The following is an 18,703-nucleotide window of genomic DNA, read 5'->3' on the forward strand; positions in this document are numbered from 1 at the left end:
CTGTAATTCATTATTATCAGGATGTCCTAAAAACTCCCTGAAAAGCCTTCAGTTAATCCAAAATGCTGCAGCAAGAGTCCTGACAGGGACTAGAAAGAGAGAGCAGATTTCTCCTGTTTTGGCTTCCCTTCATTGGCTTCCTGTTAAATCCAGAATTCTAAATCCTGCTCCTCACATACAAGGTCTTAAATAATCAGGCCCCATCTTATCTTAATGACCTTGTAGTACCATATCACCCTATTAGAGCACTTCGCTCTCGCACTGCAGGCCTACTTGTTGTTCCTAGAGTATTTAAAAGTAGAATGGGAGGCAGAGCCTTCAGTTTTCAGGCCCCTCTTCTGTGGAACCAGCTTCCAGTTTGGATTCAGGAGACAGACACTATCTCTACTTTTAAGATTAGGCTTCAAACTTTCCTTTTGCTAAAGCATATAGTTAGGGCTGGACCAGGTGACCCTGAATCCTCCCTTAGTTATGCTGCAATAGGTGTAGGCTGCTGGGGGATTCCCATGATGCATTGGGTGTTTCTTCTTCACTCACTATGTGTTAATAGACCTCTCTGCACTGAATCATATCTGTTATTAATCTCTGTCTCTCTTCCACAGCATGTCTTTATCCTGTCTTCCTTCTCTCACCCCAACCAATCACAGCAGATGGCCCCGCCCCTCCCTGAGCCTGGTTCTGCCGGAGGTTTCTTCCTGTTAAAAGGGAGTTTTTCCTTCCCACTGTCGCCAAAGTGCTTGTTCATAGGGGGTCATATGATTGTTGGGTTTGTCTCTGTATGTATTATTGTAGGATCTACCTTACAATATATATCTCGTAGTACCATATCACTCCAATAGACCTCTTATTTAAAAGTAGAATGGAAGGCAGAGAGTTGCTTTCAGGTCCCTCTTCTGTGGAATAAGCTCCTAGTTTGGATTTGCCAAACAGACACCTCGTCTGGTGTTCGGAGCAGCTTGACACTGGCTGTGAGAATCCACCTCAGGCTTTCAAAACCACAAAACGTTCAATATTGGGCTTAAAATGTTTGTTTTTTATAAAGCATATAGTGAGAGCTGGATCAGGTAACCCTGAATCCTCCCTTAAATTCACTGTAATAGATCTGGGCTTCTGTTTTTTCCTCACACACCTTTTTACTAATTATGTGTTAATACCCCACTGTGCATTTAATCATTAGTTATTATTAATCTCTTGCTTGGTTGTGCTGAAGGTCTGTTAAAAGGAAATTTTTATGTTGGTTAAGTGTAATTATAACATAGTAGGAGTATCAGTATTGGCTGCACTTCCTCTACTAGAGGCCCGAGAGCTTGAGTGTCCTGCGCAGTATCTTTGCTGGTCTGAGGACTGCGTGGACAGAGATCTGGGATGTTTCTGGGATCTGCTGGAGGCACTCGCTCAGCTTGGGGGTCTTTGCCCCGAGTGCTCTGATTACCACAGGGACCATTGTTGCCTTCACCCTGCACATCTTCTTGAATTTCTCTCTCAGCTCTTGGTATTTCTCGAGGTTCTTGTGTTCTTTCTTCATCACTCAGTAAAGCTACATCTATCACTACAGCCATCATCAGTCAGCTTATTCCAGCTAATGTGAGGATTTCTTGATATCTGCTGGATGGTGAGAGATGGTGAGAGATGGTGTGTGTGGCTTACCAGTTCTGTTTGTGATTGCTTTATTGACATCTGTTTTCTTAAAAATTGTTTCCACTCTCCTGGTTTAAGACTTCCAGTCTGTCCTAAGTATCAGAGCCACTGTTGTAGAGCAGTGCCGACTGGGTTCAAACTGCATGGCTGCGTCTCCGATGACTGATCCCCACATTCTTCTGAACAAACTTTCCCCGGACCTTAAAGTGTTCATCTCTTGGTGACCCCTGGAACCGACTCACCTGTGGCTCAGCATCTCAGCATCCAGCTCTCATGGCATCTGTCAAACTGTCCATCCTGTGCTGTATGGACTGGTTTATTGACCACTTAAGTACAATAAGGATTTTATTTGAGACTCAATTCTTGTCAGGAATTGTGCCGAGATATGACAGTGTTTTAATCCTAGGGGAATTTAATATTCACATTTGCTCCTTTAATACACTGCTGACTAATGAGTTTTTAAATCTTATAGACCCAAAACACAACTGTGGACACACTCGGGATCTTGTGCTGTCTGCTGTCCTGACGCTCTGTGACACTGAAATCCGTGATGTTAATCTCTCTGACACGTGTCTGTGTTATTTGAGATTCCCTTTTCATGACTGTCTGTCAAACCTGATGCTCCTCTCACAACCAGGAGTCTAAAATGGAAAAGTCAGCCTAGGTTGAACAATGCCACCAGAGAACTCAGACAGGTGTATTAAAAAAGCTTAATGAAAATGGAAAAAGGATTGACTCTAGCTGTCTTTCGATGTACTTAGAGCAGAAACAAAGTATTTCTCTAGGAGTGTGTCTGACAGCTGTTACAGACCTCGTATTTTCATCACTTCGTTTTCTTTCTTTTAAAAAAAAGCATTTATTGAAGAAAATGATGTCAGTTTACATAAAAACACATACAGAACATTTATTAAAGTCCATCGAAAAACATTCATATATTTAAAACATTTATATTTATACTGTATTAAACCTCAGTTATTCCCAAAACGTTGATTCTTTTCATCTCAGTGGGAGAAACGTTTCGTCATCATCCAGGTGACTCCTTCAGTCTCAGCTGACTGCAGGTTTCAAACATTATAAACAGCACATTTGCACAATGACTGAAACCAGCACCACTGAAGGAACAATGGGCTGGGAGGTCAGTTCCTTCATCATTAATATACAGATTGTTATTGACCATTGATCAACAACCACTGATCAATGGTGGTGGCTGAGCTGTACACCAAGAGCCGTACCATTCACAGAGAGTTGGGGAATGGCTGCAATCACAGCATTGTAAGATGGTGACAGATGTACCCTTAGGCCCCCTCCTCGATTCAGAGATGGTCTTTCCCTTTTCACGTAAATGGCCTCCTTGACTCCGCCCTCAAACCAGCGTTCCTCCCTGTCCAGGATGTTACATCCTCATCATTGAAAGCGGGTCCACTGGCCTGTAGGTGTAAATAGACTGCAGAGTCCTGGCCTGACGAGGTGGCTCTTCTGTGTCTGGATGGATGAGTGATGAAATGTTTCTCCCACTGAAAACTTCCAGATGACCAGAATCAGCCTTTGGGGATTTCCTTACCTGGATGAGTGAGCGTGACATTACAACCCCCATTATTGTTTTCATTAATTATACTATAAATTTGCTTTGTGCATACATGATTCCAGTTTATGTTAGGTGTTTCCAGTAGCTCAGTAACATCTCTAAAATGGAGTGTATAATCGGGGACACCAGACCGACCTCTCCTTTCAATGTGGACCAAACGGCCTCATTGCCCCTAACCCAAAGTGTTTCCCAACACATTTAATAAAAAGGATTTTACAGTCACTCTGCAGAAGGATACAGGTAAAATAAAATCAGCTTGGGAAAAGGAATTGGGGTCAGAAATTCCTAATGATATCTGGACTAAAGGGCTACGTTATGTTAATTCCTGCTCTATCGACGCCCGACATAGGTCAGTTCAGTTTAAAATTTTGCACAGATTGCACTACTCGAAGACAAGATTACATCGATATTTCCTGAAACGTCACCCATCTGTGATAAATGTCAATGTGCAGAAGCTGATCTGCTTCAGTTTTGTAATGTGTACTAAATTACAAAGTTTTTGGGCTTCAGTTTTTTCTTTTTTTTCCAAACTTTTTGATGTGCAGTTAGACTCTGACCCCATTTTGATTCTTATTGGACTGTCGGAACAATCTAAAAAACCTAAGTGCACACAGATTTCCCTCCTGTCCTCTGGCCTGATGTGTGCAAAGAGACTGATTCTCCTCCTATGGAAGGGAAAAGAAGTGCCCTCCTTGAAAGCCTGGATTTCAGTACTGACAGATACTCTTCATCTGGAAAGGATCCGCTACTTTATAAACGACAAACTGGAGGACTTCGATCAGATTTGGAGGCCACTCATTGAGCACCTGGAAACGAAGAACAAATAAGAGCTACTATGTGGACTTCACCATTGGTTAAAATAAGCTGACAGCACTCTGGGATAGGGGAAGGGTGTAGGGAGGAGGGGTTTTTGTTGTTGTTGTTGTTGTTGTTGTTGTTGTTGTTGTTGTTGTTGTTTCTGTTTGTTTGTTTTGTTTTGTTTTGTTTTGTTGTTGTTTTGACCGCCCTTTTTGGTACTTTCCACTGTCTCGGTTTTGTTTTTTCTTGTTTTTGTTGTTCTGGCTTGTTTTTCCCCTTTTCTTGATGACAAAACTGTAAAAAGGAAGCAATGTCATCCTATGGGGCAATTTCTGATTGTTATTTGTGCTTCACAATAAAAATATTTGAAGAGAATAAAAAGGATTTTAAGTGATACTAAGATCAGCCACATCCAAGCTGCCATTCGCTTTGCTTTTGGACACTAAGTACCTTTTTGTTACCTCACGGTTTGTCCCCCATATCAGTTTTACACATAATTTATTAATCATGACTTTCTGCTGTAGTGGAAACAATCATCTTGATATGGATTTTAACTATTTTAAACATGCTTTGTCATTTGGATTTTACATTTTCCCATTTCAGAACTACTGCTTTGTTTTCACATTCCTTCTTGAACCAGTTCAGAAGCCAACAGCCTTCCCACTAATCCCAATTCCCAAGACTTTGACTTCTTGTCCTTTACCTGCATATTTACTGCAGACATGGCCGATCCACACACCGTCTGTTTTGTCTGTAGTTTAGCTCCTGATGCTAACTCGTATTGTTTGAGTTCTTCCTCTTTTTGATTCTTGATTATGACTGTGATGTCATCGGCATAAGCCATGGCTGTCACTCTATATGAGTCATTTAGATCATATCCTTTAAGTTATGATATTAATGATTTTTTTTTCACAAAGGACTAATAGCGAGGACACACAGGGCAGCTTTTAAATCTCTGCTTCCCTTCACAGGACATATTAAAAGATTCGCTCAGTTTACTTTTATTTGCAACATGAACATTTTATATAGAAACTGAACCATTCTAATAAAACTATCAGGCATCCCATATGCCTTCATCACTGCCCACATTTAGGAATGTGAAACAGTCTTTTCACTGCAGAATGAAGCAGTTAACCACTTGACAAGATGTACTCTGGATATTGTTCCATCTCTGCTGAAGCCCACTGAAGGATGTGTTTGACTCTGTGTATGAGTGTGCTGTCTGTTACTGCAGCGTCCAGATTACTCCAAGTTTGTGTTACAGCCCAGCTTTTTGGCCAAATGGGCCACCGTGCTTCTTTTGGGTACAGTTACCTGCGTGTACTTTTATCTTATATGTTATTTATTATAAAGACTATTTTGCTTTCCTTTCAGGCTCGCAACATCCGGACGTCTGAACTGGCAGCTATCAAGATTGTCAAGCTCGACTCAGGTGTGTTAAAAGCCCAAACACAGCATGTGCTCACAGGAAGTGCACACTAAGGTGTCCATTAGCTGTCCACAGCTCACAGTATTGGTCAGTTTCAGTGAAACTTGCAAATAATATTACTCAAGGTCACATCAGCTGTTTTACAGTTTACAGCACAGCAGCAATAGGATTAAGCAACCAAGCAATAGCTTAATAAATTGCTTTGTCACACATGTTGCTAACTTGTTGCTAACTGTGATGTTATTGCTCGTGATCACAGAGGCGTGGCTGGGCCCTCCTATCACCGCTATGCTAATATCAGTAATATTTATTTCTTTATTATAGATAAAGTGTGAGTGAGAGTGGAGTCATGTTTACAATCCATTCAAATTCTTTTACATCCACCAAAGTCAAAGGTCAACTTCAGAATTTATGGGTGAAAACGTGACCCAAAGCCCGATAACTACGATTATTAGAAGTCTGCTGTGTACTGTTAATATATAGAAAGAGTCAAAGTGATAATGCTGTATGGAGCGATGTGTAAGTGTTTGTTACTGCCATTGTTCATATTGACAGCCTATAGATATTCAACTGTTTTCTGAATCTATGTCCTCGCTTTGCTTTCATTGAAATCTTTTTAAAGGAACGTGTTTTGCACTACAAAGAGTTTCTTTTGGATTTGTCCCGTATATATTGTCCAGTATACGGGTTATACTGGAATGATATAAGGAACGGACTGAGTCCTTTTCTAGCTTAGAAATAGAAAAAGTGTATCCTTGAATAAGTAACTAATACAGCCATTTGAGTTGTTGGAAAAACCAGAACTGATTTCATTGTATCTCACACAGCTGATAACACTGAGCACCACGTGGGTGTGCAGTATTTTCTTTTTTCCACTAAAAGAATTTCCCAGATTCGCTATATCCCTTGCTCCATGGAGAAGCTCCCAGTTCTCCCAGTTGTCTAGCTTTGCTGTTCTGTAACTGTGTGAAGTTAGCTGTCATGAGTCAGTAAACCCTCGCTGTGCTGTCTGTGTGCTCAGGTGATGACATCACCCCCATCCAGCAGGAGATTACCATGATGAAGGAGTGCAAGCACAAAAACATCGTGGCCTACTTTGGGAGCTACCACAGGTGCTGGGTGTTTTCTGATGTGTGGAATTCCTCGGATTGTTGGTGGACTGAAATATGTGGAATTTGACTTTTATCCTGCACGCGCTGCTGCTGAATTCCTCTCCCACTCCTTCTACTGCTTAGTTACATTGTTGGCCCACCAGCTCATGATACTGTGTGCTTGTGGGAGTAAATGCATTGACTTCACTATATTAAGGCCTGTCTGCTTCCTTCTTAAATGCAGTACTTGTTTTTAACCAATGCCTGCAAAGCTGTTCAGCCACAGAAGAGCAGCACGCATGTCACACATGTCAAATAAAAGCTGAGTGTCTCTCTTTAGAAACACCAAGCTGTGGATCTGCATGGAGTACTGCGGTGGAGGCTCCCTGCAGGATATCTACCATGGTAAAAACACACACATCTAAAATTCATGTCAGAACACGACGCATCTACTGTCCTCATAAAACTTTGACTGGGAGCAGTCACAGTGCAAACGAGCATTTTTGTGCAAGTTTTTATTGCACTTAACAAGTAAAGTCAGCAGTTTGTCCTCGATCAGCCGAATTCACGTGTATGACACTGGCAATGACAATAAGCATGTGATTAAATTAGTGTCGTGCATTGTTAGTAATGAGGGCCTGTGATTGGCTGGGTGACTTTCCAGTATGCACCTCACCTGGACTGGATACAAAAAAGGATTGTCATTAAGGGAACTTTATGACTGCTAATTATTTAATTAGATTTTAGTTTGTCCTTCTGTGAACCAAGAAATATGTATTAAAAAAACAAAGACTGCTAGCCTAACATATAAGTGGTGAACTACTCAAAGAGAGAGGAATAAGAGGAAATGTTTCCTTTCCAGGACCAGGAATTATTTTTAGGTACTGCAAAGCAAGAAACAACTAAAAATCTAAAATCAAAAACTAAAGCTATTTGTTCCATTTCTTTCTGTCTTTGCACTTTCCAAATGAGCCAATAAGGATGAATAAGACCATAGTGGAGCTGTGTAAACATAACTATATGAGTACTGTTTCCACCCGATGAGTCTGAGTGAGACAGCTGAAGTATTTCCCTGCATCTCCAACTGTAACTACCACTTTGACGCTCAGTCATTTGAATAGTTGGTGCAAAGCAGATGTGGAAGTAGGCACAATGATCCCTGACAGCCAGTTCCACTCTTACTCTCATGTCTCACAGCTGTTAATCAGACTCTTTTCCACAGTGACGGGCCCACTGAAGGAGAAGCAGATAGCATTTGTGTGCAGGGAAACTCTCCAGGTAAGGCTTTTCAGTCCAGGAAGCTTGTTACTGTTGCACTGCAAAGTCTTTACAGACACCCTGCTGACACAATGAGTCATGTGTTTTTTCCCAGCTTCAGAGCAGCTTCAGTCGTGCCAGACCACTAAGTGCACTGTAGATGTTCTGAAGCTGCCTCTGCAGTAGAACATGATAAATGGTCTGGTCCTGATATAGCTCTTTTCTAACTAACTGAGTGCTTTCTGCTACAAGCCACTTTCACCTATATACAGTTGTACTCACAGTGCAATTCTTTTTATTCCTTTAATTCCTTTAAACAATCACACACACACACGCACATCGCAATGAATGCATAGGATGCGGTTCAGTGTCTTTACCAGGGACGAGTGGATACGCAGGTGGGAGGAGCTGCCAACATTCTGGCGGTGCTGGAAAACCCATCTGACCTCTTGAGCCACAGCAGCCATACGGCACACTGTGTTTTCATGGACCGTGACCTTCTGCCCACTCAAAGCTTTGTTGGATGATCAGCTTTGCAGACTGACAGCAAAAAACACCAGAAAAAGTGCTGCCAAAACTTTCACCAGTGTTGTTCACGATCAGTGTACTAGTCTGCATTCAAAGCACATAAAGGTTACAAAAATCAAACTAAGGAAACATAGAGGTATTGTTTCTGATTCATACAAGACTAGATGAAGATGGGGATCGCTCCTCAGTGGAGTGCATGCTCTCCTACTGCCTGGGTGGAGTGCTGTGCAGAGGGTCATTAACACCGCCCAAATCATTAGCTGCCCTCTGCCACCCCTGGAGGCCATCCCCGCCCCTACCCACTCACCTCACCAATCAGAGCCATGGTGTGAGTAACCCTCATCACTCAGGCCATTTGAATCCTTTATTTAACCCAAATGCTGCACAGGTAGCAATGCTACTCACCGTTTATTGAAACTCTATTTGAATTTGATGCCACTTTTCTGGAAACGGAGTCGTGCTTGTATTTTACGTTCAACCCTTGCATTTCATACCAGCACATCTCACTGAGGCTGACCCTGTGGTTATAGGTGTGTCAGCAGGTCAGTAGAGAATTACAGTGTCATAGTTTATTAATGTTCAATACCTCAATGTCCGCCTGATCCTATGTTACAAATTACTAATGTTAGTCAGTCAGTTCGGCTGTATGTTTTCTCTCTCTAACAGATCTTTCTGGCTACACCTCTTCCCAGCTCAGTGTTGTAAACCATGACTTAAGCAGTAATTAAATACATTCTCACAGTAATCAGCTGATTTCCATCTTTTCCAGGGCCTGTATCACTTGCACGAAACTGGTAAAATGCACAGGGACATAAAGGTACAGCTGTTTAGTTGTTACTGTTTAATAGTGACGCTCAGACTGTGGATCTTGTGAACAAGCTTGGATCTGTGTGTATTGTCTTTGCAGGGAGCCAATATCCTTTTGACCGAGCGTGGAGATGTGAAACTGGGTCAGTGTGATTTGCAGTACTTATGTAGGCTTAGGTAAGCACGATGTTGGATTTTAGCTGCACTGTGACCCTGCGTCTCTCCTCTGTGTCCAGCTGATTTTGGGATCGCAGCAGAGATCAGTGCCTCTGTGGCCAAGAGGAAGTCCTTTATTGGAACTCCTTACTGGTAAGATGAATACATCACCACTAACCCTAACCTTACCAAACCCTGAGCAAACAGTGTCTGTCTGTGGATGGTGACACAGACCTCTCTGTTTTTCTACAGTGCTGCTATCACTGTGAGCTTGTATGCTGCCAGCGCTCTTTGTCTTTATGCTCAGCTGTAGGTTCATCTGTTGTGCTTTTGTGTAACAATATCAGTCAAGTGTTCTGCTTTCACTTCAGCTGAATTCAGGTGTGTTTTATAGCCTCAGTTCAATATATCAGCCTATTTAAGGTTAGTGTTTTTAACCTCATACGTTATCAGAATTAACCAGACAAATCGATCCTCATAAGAGCGGGCTTGCATCAGCAGCCACAGGATGGAGGCGGAGCATCAGTCCCGTCTGTGTCTGCTGGGATGAGCTCGTACTTTTATGGCATGTCTGTCAGTCTTTGAGTTACCTACTCAGAAAAGCCTCTACTAAACCAGAGTCCATGAAAAAAAAAATGTGCAAAGGACAAATTTGTTCTAGTTCAATTTACAATAAAGTGATTAAAAAACACACGACCTGTCTTTCTCTATATGGGTAAACATATTTATCTTTAGGTGAAGAACTGCACTGCTAAACTAAAGAGACTACAATTATTGCAATGATACCTGATCACTTCAAAGATCAGGTTTCTAACAAAGCCACAGACCACTCGCAGTCAGCTGCCATCTTCAAATATTGATGTTTCACAGATTTATCATTGGATGTAAAACAGAAGAGACCTGTTTGTGAATACGGCCAACTATCTCTTCCTTTCTGAGCAGGATGGCTCCAGAGGTGGCTGCGGTGGAGAAGAAGGGTGGCTATAATCACCTGTGTGATATCTGGGCCGTCGGCATCACTGCCATCGAGCTGGCAGAGCTGCAGCCGCCCATGTTTGACCTGCACCCAATGAGGTGAGTCAGCACAAACAAAGGGGACTGGACAAACAGTTGGACACAGACAGACTTGGCAGACTCTGGGTGGTTGCTGCTTGGACATTTTCCAGTCCAGTGACGTCTCTAACAATGTTTTTCAGAGCGCTGATGCTGATGTCCAAGAGCAGCTTCCAGCCTCCAAAACTTAAGGATAAATCCAAGTGGTAAATGTGCTGCTGATGGTCTGAAATTAAAGTGCATAAGCACCTGTGATCTGATCAGTATCTTCCTCACTGCTGATACGTGTATCTTTGTCTTCCTCTGTCTGCAGGTCTGCTAGCTTCCATAGCTTTGTGAAGATGGCTCTCATTAAAAGCACTCGTAAGCGGCCCTCAGCTGAGACACTGCTGCAGGTTAGTTTGTCACTAAAAAAGGAAAAACGAACCAACAGTCCATCTTCACATCGGCACTGTTGTGTGTGCAGTAGCTGTAAGCGCATCTTTCTCTTCTGTTAACATTAGCACAAAGGGAGGTGGTTGGCCGAGGCTGGCTGTTAGAACGACTGGAAATGATTGCATTGCATTTGTACAGTTTATACTGGGAGCTATTCAGTAAAATTTCACATGCTGATGAACATGTGATATTACACAAAACCTAAATGTCACATTTTGCTACAAATATTACAGAGCTCTCAAATCAGCGTAAACAGATATCAAATAATGTACCATCAAAAACATCCGAGTCCTCAGTACGTGGGTCGCTTGCTCTGCTGGTGCAGTTATAGTTCTGTCCATCTCCATCCAGTTAAGGGCTGTGGGGAATGGGAGGTGGGCTGCACCCTTACAGGAAGGAAGCTGGAGTACCCAGAGCCAGAAAGGCCACAGCTGCCCAGCTGATCTGAGCCCAGGACCTTCTTGCTGTATGGCCACAGTACCCCAAAATGACATTTATAGCTAATTGAGGTTTTTCTATGTAGCATGTTTTGCAATGAGACTGGCTGCTGTCACCTGTTACCAAAGTACTTTTTACAACATTCACCTGCAAACATGCTCATACCGTTTGTGTTATGTCTTTAATTTCTTTCATACACAGTCGCATACGTCCTGCTTTTTTAATTGGACTGCATAATAGGTTTAGAAATAATACAGATGTGGACAGATTTATGAAAACTTCATTTTTTAAATGTTCCCATTTTCCCAGTTATTTGCATGTTTGCATTTGTTACATTGTTACATTACTTGCACACAGAAACATAATGTCTTAGGCTTTAATCTTAGTCTTTGATTTTCCATGTGTTTCTCAGTGAGTCTAGCAATCTTAACTATTTGTAACAATTAACAGTGTCAATGTTACGGCCATGAAGAGTTTGAATATGGACTCTAGGGCTTCAGGCTTTATTAGAATTTCAAATAAGTGTACGTGTGACAAGAGATTTCTGAAATGTATCAAAAGTCGCCCGCAGGTTTGCAGTGGTCAAAGTGCAGAGCCAGTGTTCTGTAAAATGCTGCTCTCTTTCACTTGTTGCTGCACATCAGACATACGAAACTTTATTTTCTTTGTACTGTAAGACAAAAACAAAGCGAAAGAGAGACCTGGGATTAGCGCCATCATTTCCCGTTTAAGGTGTGTGCCTTCTTTCTTTAGCATCCGTTTGTGACACAGCTGTTGACCCGTAACTTGATCATTGAGCTGCTGGACATGGCCAACAACCCCGAGCTCCACGCTCCCCACACAAACACCATGGATGACATTGAGCTGGAGGTCAGTTCTCACAGCGTAGCTAAACTCACTGGATAAGGATATTTGATTTTGTACACTGTGGATTTGAAACCAAACAATCAAGATGTTATCAAGATGTTACCTGTTTAGGGTTAGTGTCATTTTTAAACATAGTGTTCCAGTTCAGATGCTTAAAAGTGATTGAACACGTGTTTCCACACTATTTCACAATGAGTTAAACAGATTAAATATCTGGAGTTTTCAACATGGAGCATTTGGGTTCCCTTCACTGGAAATCAACAATCTGGTACTTTGGTAAAAGGAAACCTACCCTCTGCAAGAACACTATCGAAGAGGTCGTCTTAACATTGTTTTCAAGAGAACCCTTCACGAATGGAAATACAGAGTTTTCAACAAGGTGCAATCCACTGGTTACACTCAGGAACATGAAGGCCAGATTAGACTTTGTCTGAAAACACCTTTGGAGCATGTCCAGTCTGGAAACCAAGGTGAACTTGTACCAGAACAATGAGAAGATGAAAGTATAGAGAAGGAGATCGGTTGCAGTTGAGTTTATTGATGATGTGACTGCTGGATGAATTCAGAAGTGCACACGCTGCAAAACTAACCAGACAGAGCTTCACAGTGCACATAATAACACCGAGCAAACTGCTAAACCCAAGAATTCTCAAAGTAAAAAAAAAAAACAGGAAAGATTTCTAATGGTCAAGTCAGTCACCTGATATCAGCCCCACAGAGCGTGCTTGTCAGTGACTGAAAACAAAACTACACGTAGAGAGTGAGCAGCAAAGCAGCAGCAGAATGTGGCTGCAGTAAAGGGCTGACAGAGCATTGGAGGGAGGAAACCTGCATTTAGTCTCAACTTCATCCAAGAATTCCAAACAGTCACTGTGAGCCTCTGAAGATGGGGATTGAAAATCTGCACTTTTTCTTTTTTTTTTTTTTTTTGTCTGTCCCATTTGGTTCTTTAGCCGTCAGAATTGTTGTCTGAAGACCAACAAGGATACCAAATGGATTTATTTTGCCAAATGGATCATCATGGCATTGCCGTATTGGTCCATTTGATCAAACTTTGTTGTTATTATTTATTTTATTTTCAGTTGTTACAGATGGGACAGACATGACTGGGGGATAGGAAAGGAGAAAGAAAGAGAGGAAGGAAAAGAAAACAGAAGGGAAAAGGGACAGTGAGAAAGGGCACTTACAAAGACAAAGAGAAAGAAAAAAAATCTCCTGGATCACCTGTTGAGAGAAAAGAAGAGAAGACAAGCAAAAACCCAAACAAAAACAAAGCAACATACTAAACACAACACCATCACGTTAATCTAGCTAAGTGTGAACAGCAGTAAATACTAAATATTGAAAGTTGTTGTGCAGCACGCAGGACAGACAGCGCACAATGTGCTTTGAAGTAGCAGCTAAGAAAGGTGTAGTTTGTCTCACAACAGTGAACACCCGTGTGCACACCTGTGTGGATCAACGCGCTTGTATACAAAAAAGGTTTCCCATGTAACGGTCTGCTAGAGGGTGTGGAGGCCCATAGCCCCGTCCCCCAGGGCATGAAGCAGGCATGGAGGAGATCCAGGCTCCAGACATCCAGAGGCCCCAGAGTGCGAGAGCCCAAGGAGGACCACCGGAGGGGCATCCGTGCCACCCTCCTGGGAAGGGCTGAGGAGATCCCCAGACGAGGGGGTCACCCAGTAGCCACAGAGCAGAAGCCAGAGGGGGCTGCACCGGCGTGCCCGCCGGCTCTGCCGGCAGCCAGCTGTGCCAGAGTGAACCGAGTTGCAGGCCCCGAGGCCGGAGGCCCGAGGGCCCCCTTTGCCCCGGAAGAGGCCTGACCGAGCGACAGGCACCAGGCCCCGCCAAGTAGCCACCGGGAGTGAGCCGGTGCATACCTGAGCGCCCAGCCCCGGACACCAAGAACCACCAATGCACCAACCCCTGAGGGCATCAGCTACCAGCAGGGAGTGTGGTGAGGGGAGATAGGCCTCCACACTTGGAGGGCCTGGGAGTACCCAGGGAGGTGGAGTCTAAGACCCGACCTGACATATAGACACAGACAAACAGGCACACACAGACATAAACATGCTTTCCCACCCTCATGCACACATATACAAACACTCAGCACTCACCCAACGTAGGGACAGACATACATAGACATGTACACACAATCATACTCCCCAAACATACTCTATGCCCCGGGTCCAGGTACCCTCGCCCCCAGAGGGGGAAACGGCACCCAGACCCAAGAGATGTGACCCTTTCCCCCGGGGTGGAGGCAAGCAGACCGCCCCAGCAGCAGGGAGGCCAATTGGACAGTGCACGAAAATCTGCACTTTAATCACATCTTGATTGTTTGATTCCACTGTGATGATGTACAGAGGTGAACTTACAAAAATGCTGGGATTGACTTGTTTCCACAGTGATTTGTGTCTGTACGGTTTCTGCTCTCTTGACAGGTTGGGGTAATGGGTCCTGACAAGATCCAGTCAGCAGGGAAACACCTGTCTGTGGAAAGGACCCTGTCTGAACAACAATGTGAGTCCCACCCCTTCCACACACACGGCACACAGTGGGTGGTTCCTTACATATAGCAGGATGAGATTCCTGGCGTCTTGTCATTACAGTGAGGTCACCGGCTTTGTGCTAGAATGGAAACAAAGGAAATAAAAACTGTGCAGCTTGTCTGTGATGTACTACAGTGTGCAGTGCACTCGATGGCTGAATGTGTGCCTGTGTGTACATATGTGTACATATAGCCTATGTTGGTTGTACTGGGAGAGTGGTTTCATTGTCTCATTGTATTCAGCGAAGCAGCTTGTAGAATATGAATAGAAACAAAAGCCCCTCAGTGAGCGTGCTGACGGCCGCTCTCGCTCTGTAACCATCCACATGTGTGGGACGGAGGCCTCGTCAGAGGATGGCGCTGGGAACATGCCTGTTGTCTGACTTCATACTGCTCAGATGCCAAAGGGCTGCTTGTGTTCCTGGTGTGACAGACTGTGTTCACACACCAAATCATAAATCAGTCTGGTGTTGACCTCAACTTCCCTTACTAGTGTAGTCTAGTGTGCTAGATGCAGCCCCGTAAGCCACAAACACCTGCACTGCCCTTTGACCAGTATGGTTTTAGAGGCTTACACAGGTGCTACAATGTATCATATACTGTATATGCCATTGTCAACACTGATACAATGTATATTGTTAGTGGGATGGTCTGTGTGTTACACCACTATGCTTTTAGTATTGATTAAATAGTATCAGAAACAAGATTACTGTTTTATTTAGTACAGCTAGTTCATGTACATGAGTCTGGGGAAGTATAGGAAGGTCATTCAGTCTTACTGCTACACTGTGTCCCTCCAGCTTTTGCATATTTGAATGTAAGTTGTGTCGATAAGCGTGCAGTTTCTAATGTATTTACAACTGACGAGCCTGAAAGGACTTTAAGAGAAAGTGTAACAACTGAAAACCAATTTTCTCGACTTTGTTCATCCTCTTCTTGTTGCTGCCGTCCTTTGCTGAGCTTGGAGAAATCTGCTACATAACTCAATACAAATAATGAGTTGAAAATACAGTAATGCAGTAATTAGCCTTCACCAAGCCCTGCTCTGCAACAGTAAGGTGTTGGTGTTCTGCTGCATGTTTCTGCACGATGATCTTCATGCAGTAACATGACTAACCATGACCGTTAGGTATGTGGAAAAATTGTTTCCAAAGTATTCACTTTGTAGAGGTGATTGAGTCAGAAGATGAACTTTTGAAATGTTGAGAGCATTTTTCTAGACCTCTCCTTTGATCTTATTTTAAACAGAAAAAACTTTGGACTTCTTATTCTAATTCACTTGCAGGCGTTCAGCAACACCTTATGAAGTAACTGAGCCGAAACGTATCAGCAGCTTCTGCTTTCTGGTTGAGTCATTTCCTCATCTTCTGCTTCAAAGCGAAATGATCACGTGATCGCTGTGCTTCCTCCTTTCACATCACAGTGAAGTCATTAGAGAAACTGAGGCAAGATGCTAATAAAAGCTGTTCTGCAGATCCTAGTCGCAGACCTTGCACGCTGCCAAATGTGTGCAATTTATAATTTCTTTACAAACAAACTAATGACTAGCTTAAAAGGATATTAAAAGAAAGCGCTGCTAACTAACTATCTGATTACTATGGAAACCAGTGTTTTCAACTTGTTCCATCCTGTACAGTAATGAGACATAGGTGTCATCACAGTACTGCGTACCACATGTACAGCAGTAGTAGCTGAGATTCTCCACTTGAATTGGGAGATGTAAAAAGACAGAATTCAGTTAACTGCAATCTAATGACACCTAGTGGTGAGATTTTATGCATATCGTGCCATTACTTGATGTTTTGACCTGTTGGCTTGGCTGTTGGTATTCCTGTCATCTTGGACTTTTAGTTTAAATTGCAAACACCCTAAAACTGACTGAATACCATCAGTGAAAACATTCTGTCTTTATTCCACTGCCCTTTTCTTTGTACCTCGCATTTCTATTTCTTATCATAATTTCAGTGTGATTTTTACTATTTTTGAATTTGATGTTTAATTTTTGAATTTCTTTGGCTGGTGATAATGTTTTTTGCACCCGGCTCCATCCCTGTTTGGGCCCTGACTCAATATCAGTGTACATTTGATACATTCTGTAATCACAGAGCAAGCATATGGTATGTTCATTCGATATGTTACTTTGCCTGACCTGCAATCAAAAATGTCACTTTGACTGAGCATAAAGACTCACACATACTTGGTAATACAAATACTTCTATTGAATTGAAGGAGGCGTGTCTTCTTCCAGCGGTACTGTGATGCATGTCAGCTTTCACTCCCCACACACAGGCGTGTTCCAGGCTTTAACATTAATGTCAAATGTCATACTCTGATATACTACAGGAAGAATAAGCCATCTAATGTCATTTTTAAAAGCTTTACTATGGGAGCTTCTAAACTACCTGTTATCTTGTCTCCCATTTAAAACCAGTAACTACGATTTATCAGCTTATAAACCTTATGACTCTTCCAGATGTTTTTGATGGTACTTTGTTTATGGTGTTGTTCTCAGACGTCTCTTCTCATTGACACTTTGTCATCGAGTAAAAATGTAGTTATTCTCTGATATCTGTGCTCAGCTGATGTGGGGTCAGGGCTGCAGACTGCACTCAGCCCTTGTTCACTGCTGATGTCACAGATGGTCTCCAGAGTGCACACCAATGGGAATCAGTGCAGTGTAAACACTGTGAAAGTACCAGGATTGTGTGTAAATGTGTTGGTCTGCTGTTGTTAGCGTGCTAAGCCCAGTGTTGTGTTCTTTTTGCAGTTGACCAGGTGAAGTTTGGGCCTCCACTGAGGAAAGTGACAGAGCCTTATCCTGACTTGGTAATGCATGTTTCCTGCAGGTATACTGATGGCGTACAGTCCATGACAGCACATGGATTTGACCAAAGGTTGTGTTTGGGTTTTTCTTTCTGCAGGCCTGTTATGATGACTGGAGTCTGTCTGGAGATGAAGGAACCTCACCGTAAGACCTTTGTATCATCTTTCTTCAGTTTCTTATGAAATATTGTTGTTTTTTGCTGTTGAGGTGTCACATTGGCACACTGCACACTGTAATACAACAAGATGCATTTAAAAAGTTGCTAGATTGGATCAGCTGGGTGGAAGTTGTGTTCTGCTGTGGTTGATTGTTACTCTGTCAGGTGCTGATGATCCTATTAAGAATGGGAAAAGATCATGTGGTAGCCAAATCAGTCATTTGTAGACTGAGCTAGGCTAACTTGACTGGATTTTTGTTTTTGTTTGTTTTTTTTTGTTTTTTTACAAAATCTTTTGCAGCTGATGGGCAGCATATATAACTTTCAAAACTTCAGAATTGCAATTTTTAAAAAACTTTGATATGAAGCATGAATGGTTTAGCAGGTGTTTGCTGTGTTCAGCCCAAACCTCTACATTTTTCTACATAAAAAGAAAAGGAGCAAATTCACAGAAGTAAAAGCTGGAATCATGTCGGTATTTTTTCCAGGATGCAGCACCATAAATGGAAACTCATAAAAGTATACATATGGTTCCTATGTGGTCAGAATGCCAGCGTATCCATACAGTATGAGAACAGTATTACTGCAGGTTCAGCCACGGCCAAAATTACCAAGAGAACATCTGGGAGTATCCTCCCAGAGTAATGAGGAGTAACCTGTAGTAAAAACAAATAAACAAAAAGAAATTTAGTATGATTTATTCTAACTGCATAACTTTAAAAAATTTAACTCTTTGCAGTAAGAGTGGATGAATCGATTTACACCAACAAACAAACAAAACACAAATCAGCTGCAGACTCTGTTTAGTTAGTTTGTGCCTCTGCCCTCCAGCTGATCCAATCTAACTGTGCGTTTATTCACAGATTGTGGGAATGAAGTAATGCTACGTATGTCTGGATACTTCCAGGTGCCAGTTAAAATAATGGAGAATATACTATTGGCCCTTTATCACGTACACGTTGGTAGTACTGTGTTGGACTTCATGCCAAAGATTCAACAAGGTGCTGAAAACATTCCTCAGATTTTGGTTCATACTGACATGATAGCATTACATGGACTGCTGCTGCACATCCATGATTGCACTGAGAC

General features: G+C 42.5%; 1 protein-coding gene across 4 annotated transcripts in view; it reads left to right on the plus strand.

Moving 5' to 3' along the window:
* The window catches only part of map4k2 (mitogen-activated protein kinase kinase kinase kinase 2), a 51,732-nt gene that overhangs the window by 11,398 nt on the left and 21,631 nt on the right, over positions 1–18,703 (plus strand). For all 4 annotated transcript variants that reach the window (XM_039609295.1, XM_039609296.1, XM_039609297.1 and 1 more), the window contains exons 2-15: positions 5,396–5,453; positions 6,472–6,562; positions 6,882–6,946; positions 7,764–7,819; positions 9,096–9,143; positions 9,234–9,276; positions 9,370–9,442; positions 10,232–10,363; positions 10,486–10,548; positions 10,656–10,737; positions 11,969–12,085; positions 14,527–14,605; positions 17,401–17,459; positions 17,555–17,601. In XM_039609295.1, the coding sequence (XP_039465229.1) occupies positions 5,396–5,453; positions 6,472–6,562; positions 6,882–6,946; positions 7,764–7,819; positions 9,096–9,143; positions 9,234–9,276; positions 9,370–9,442; positions 10,232–10,363; positions 10,486–10,548; positions 10,656–10,737; positions 11,969–12,085; positions 14,527–14,605; positions 17,401–17,459; positions 17,555–17,601 (1,013 nt within the window). The remainder of the gene's footprint in view (positions 1–5,395; positions 5,454–6,471; positions 6,563–6,881; positions 6,947–7,763; positions 7,820–9,095; positions 9,144–9,233; positions 9,277–9,369; positions 9,443–10,231; positions 10,364–10,485; positions 10,549–10,655; positions 10,738–11,968; positions 12,086–14,526; positions 14,606–17,400; positions 17,460–17,554; positions 17,602–18,703) is intronic.

This window comes from Oreochromis aureus, linkage group 3 (assembly GCF_013358895.1).
Source record: "Oreochromis aureus strain Israel breed Guangdong linkage group 3, ZZ_aureus, whole genome shotgun sequence".
NCBI classification, from domain to species: domain Eukaryota; kingdom Metazoa; phylum Chordata; class Actinopteri; order Cichliformes; family Cichlidae; genus Oreochromis; species Oreochromis aureus.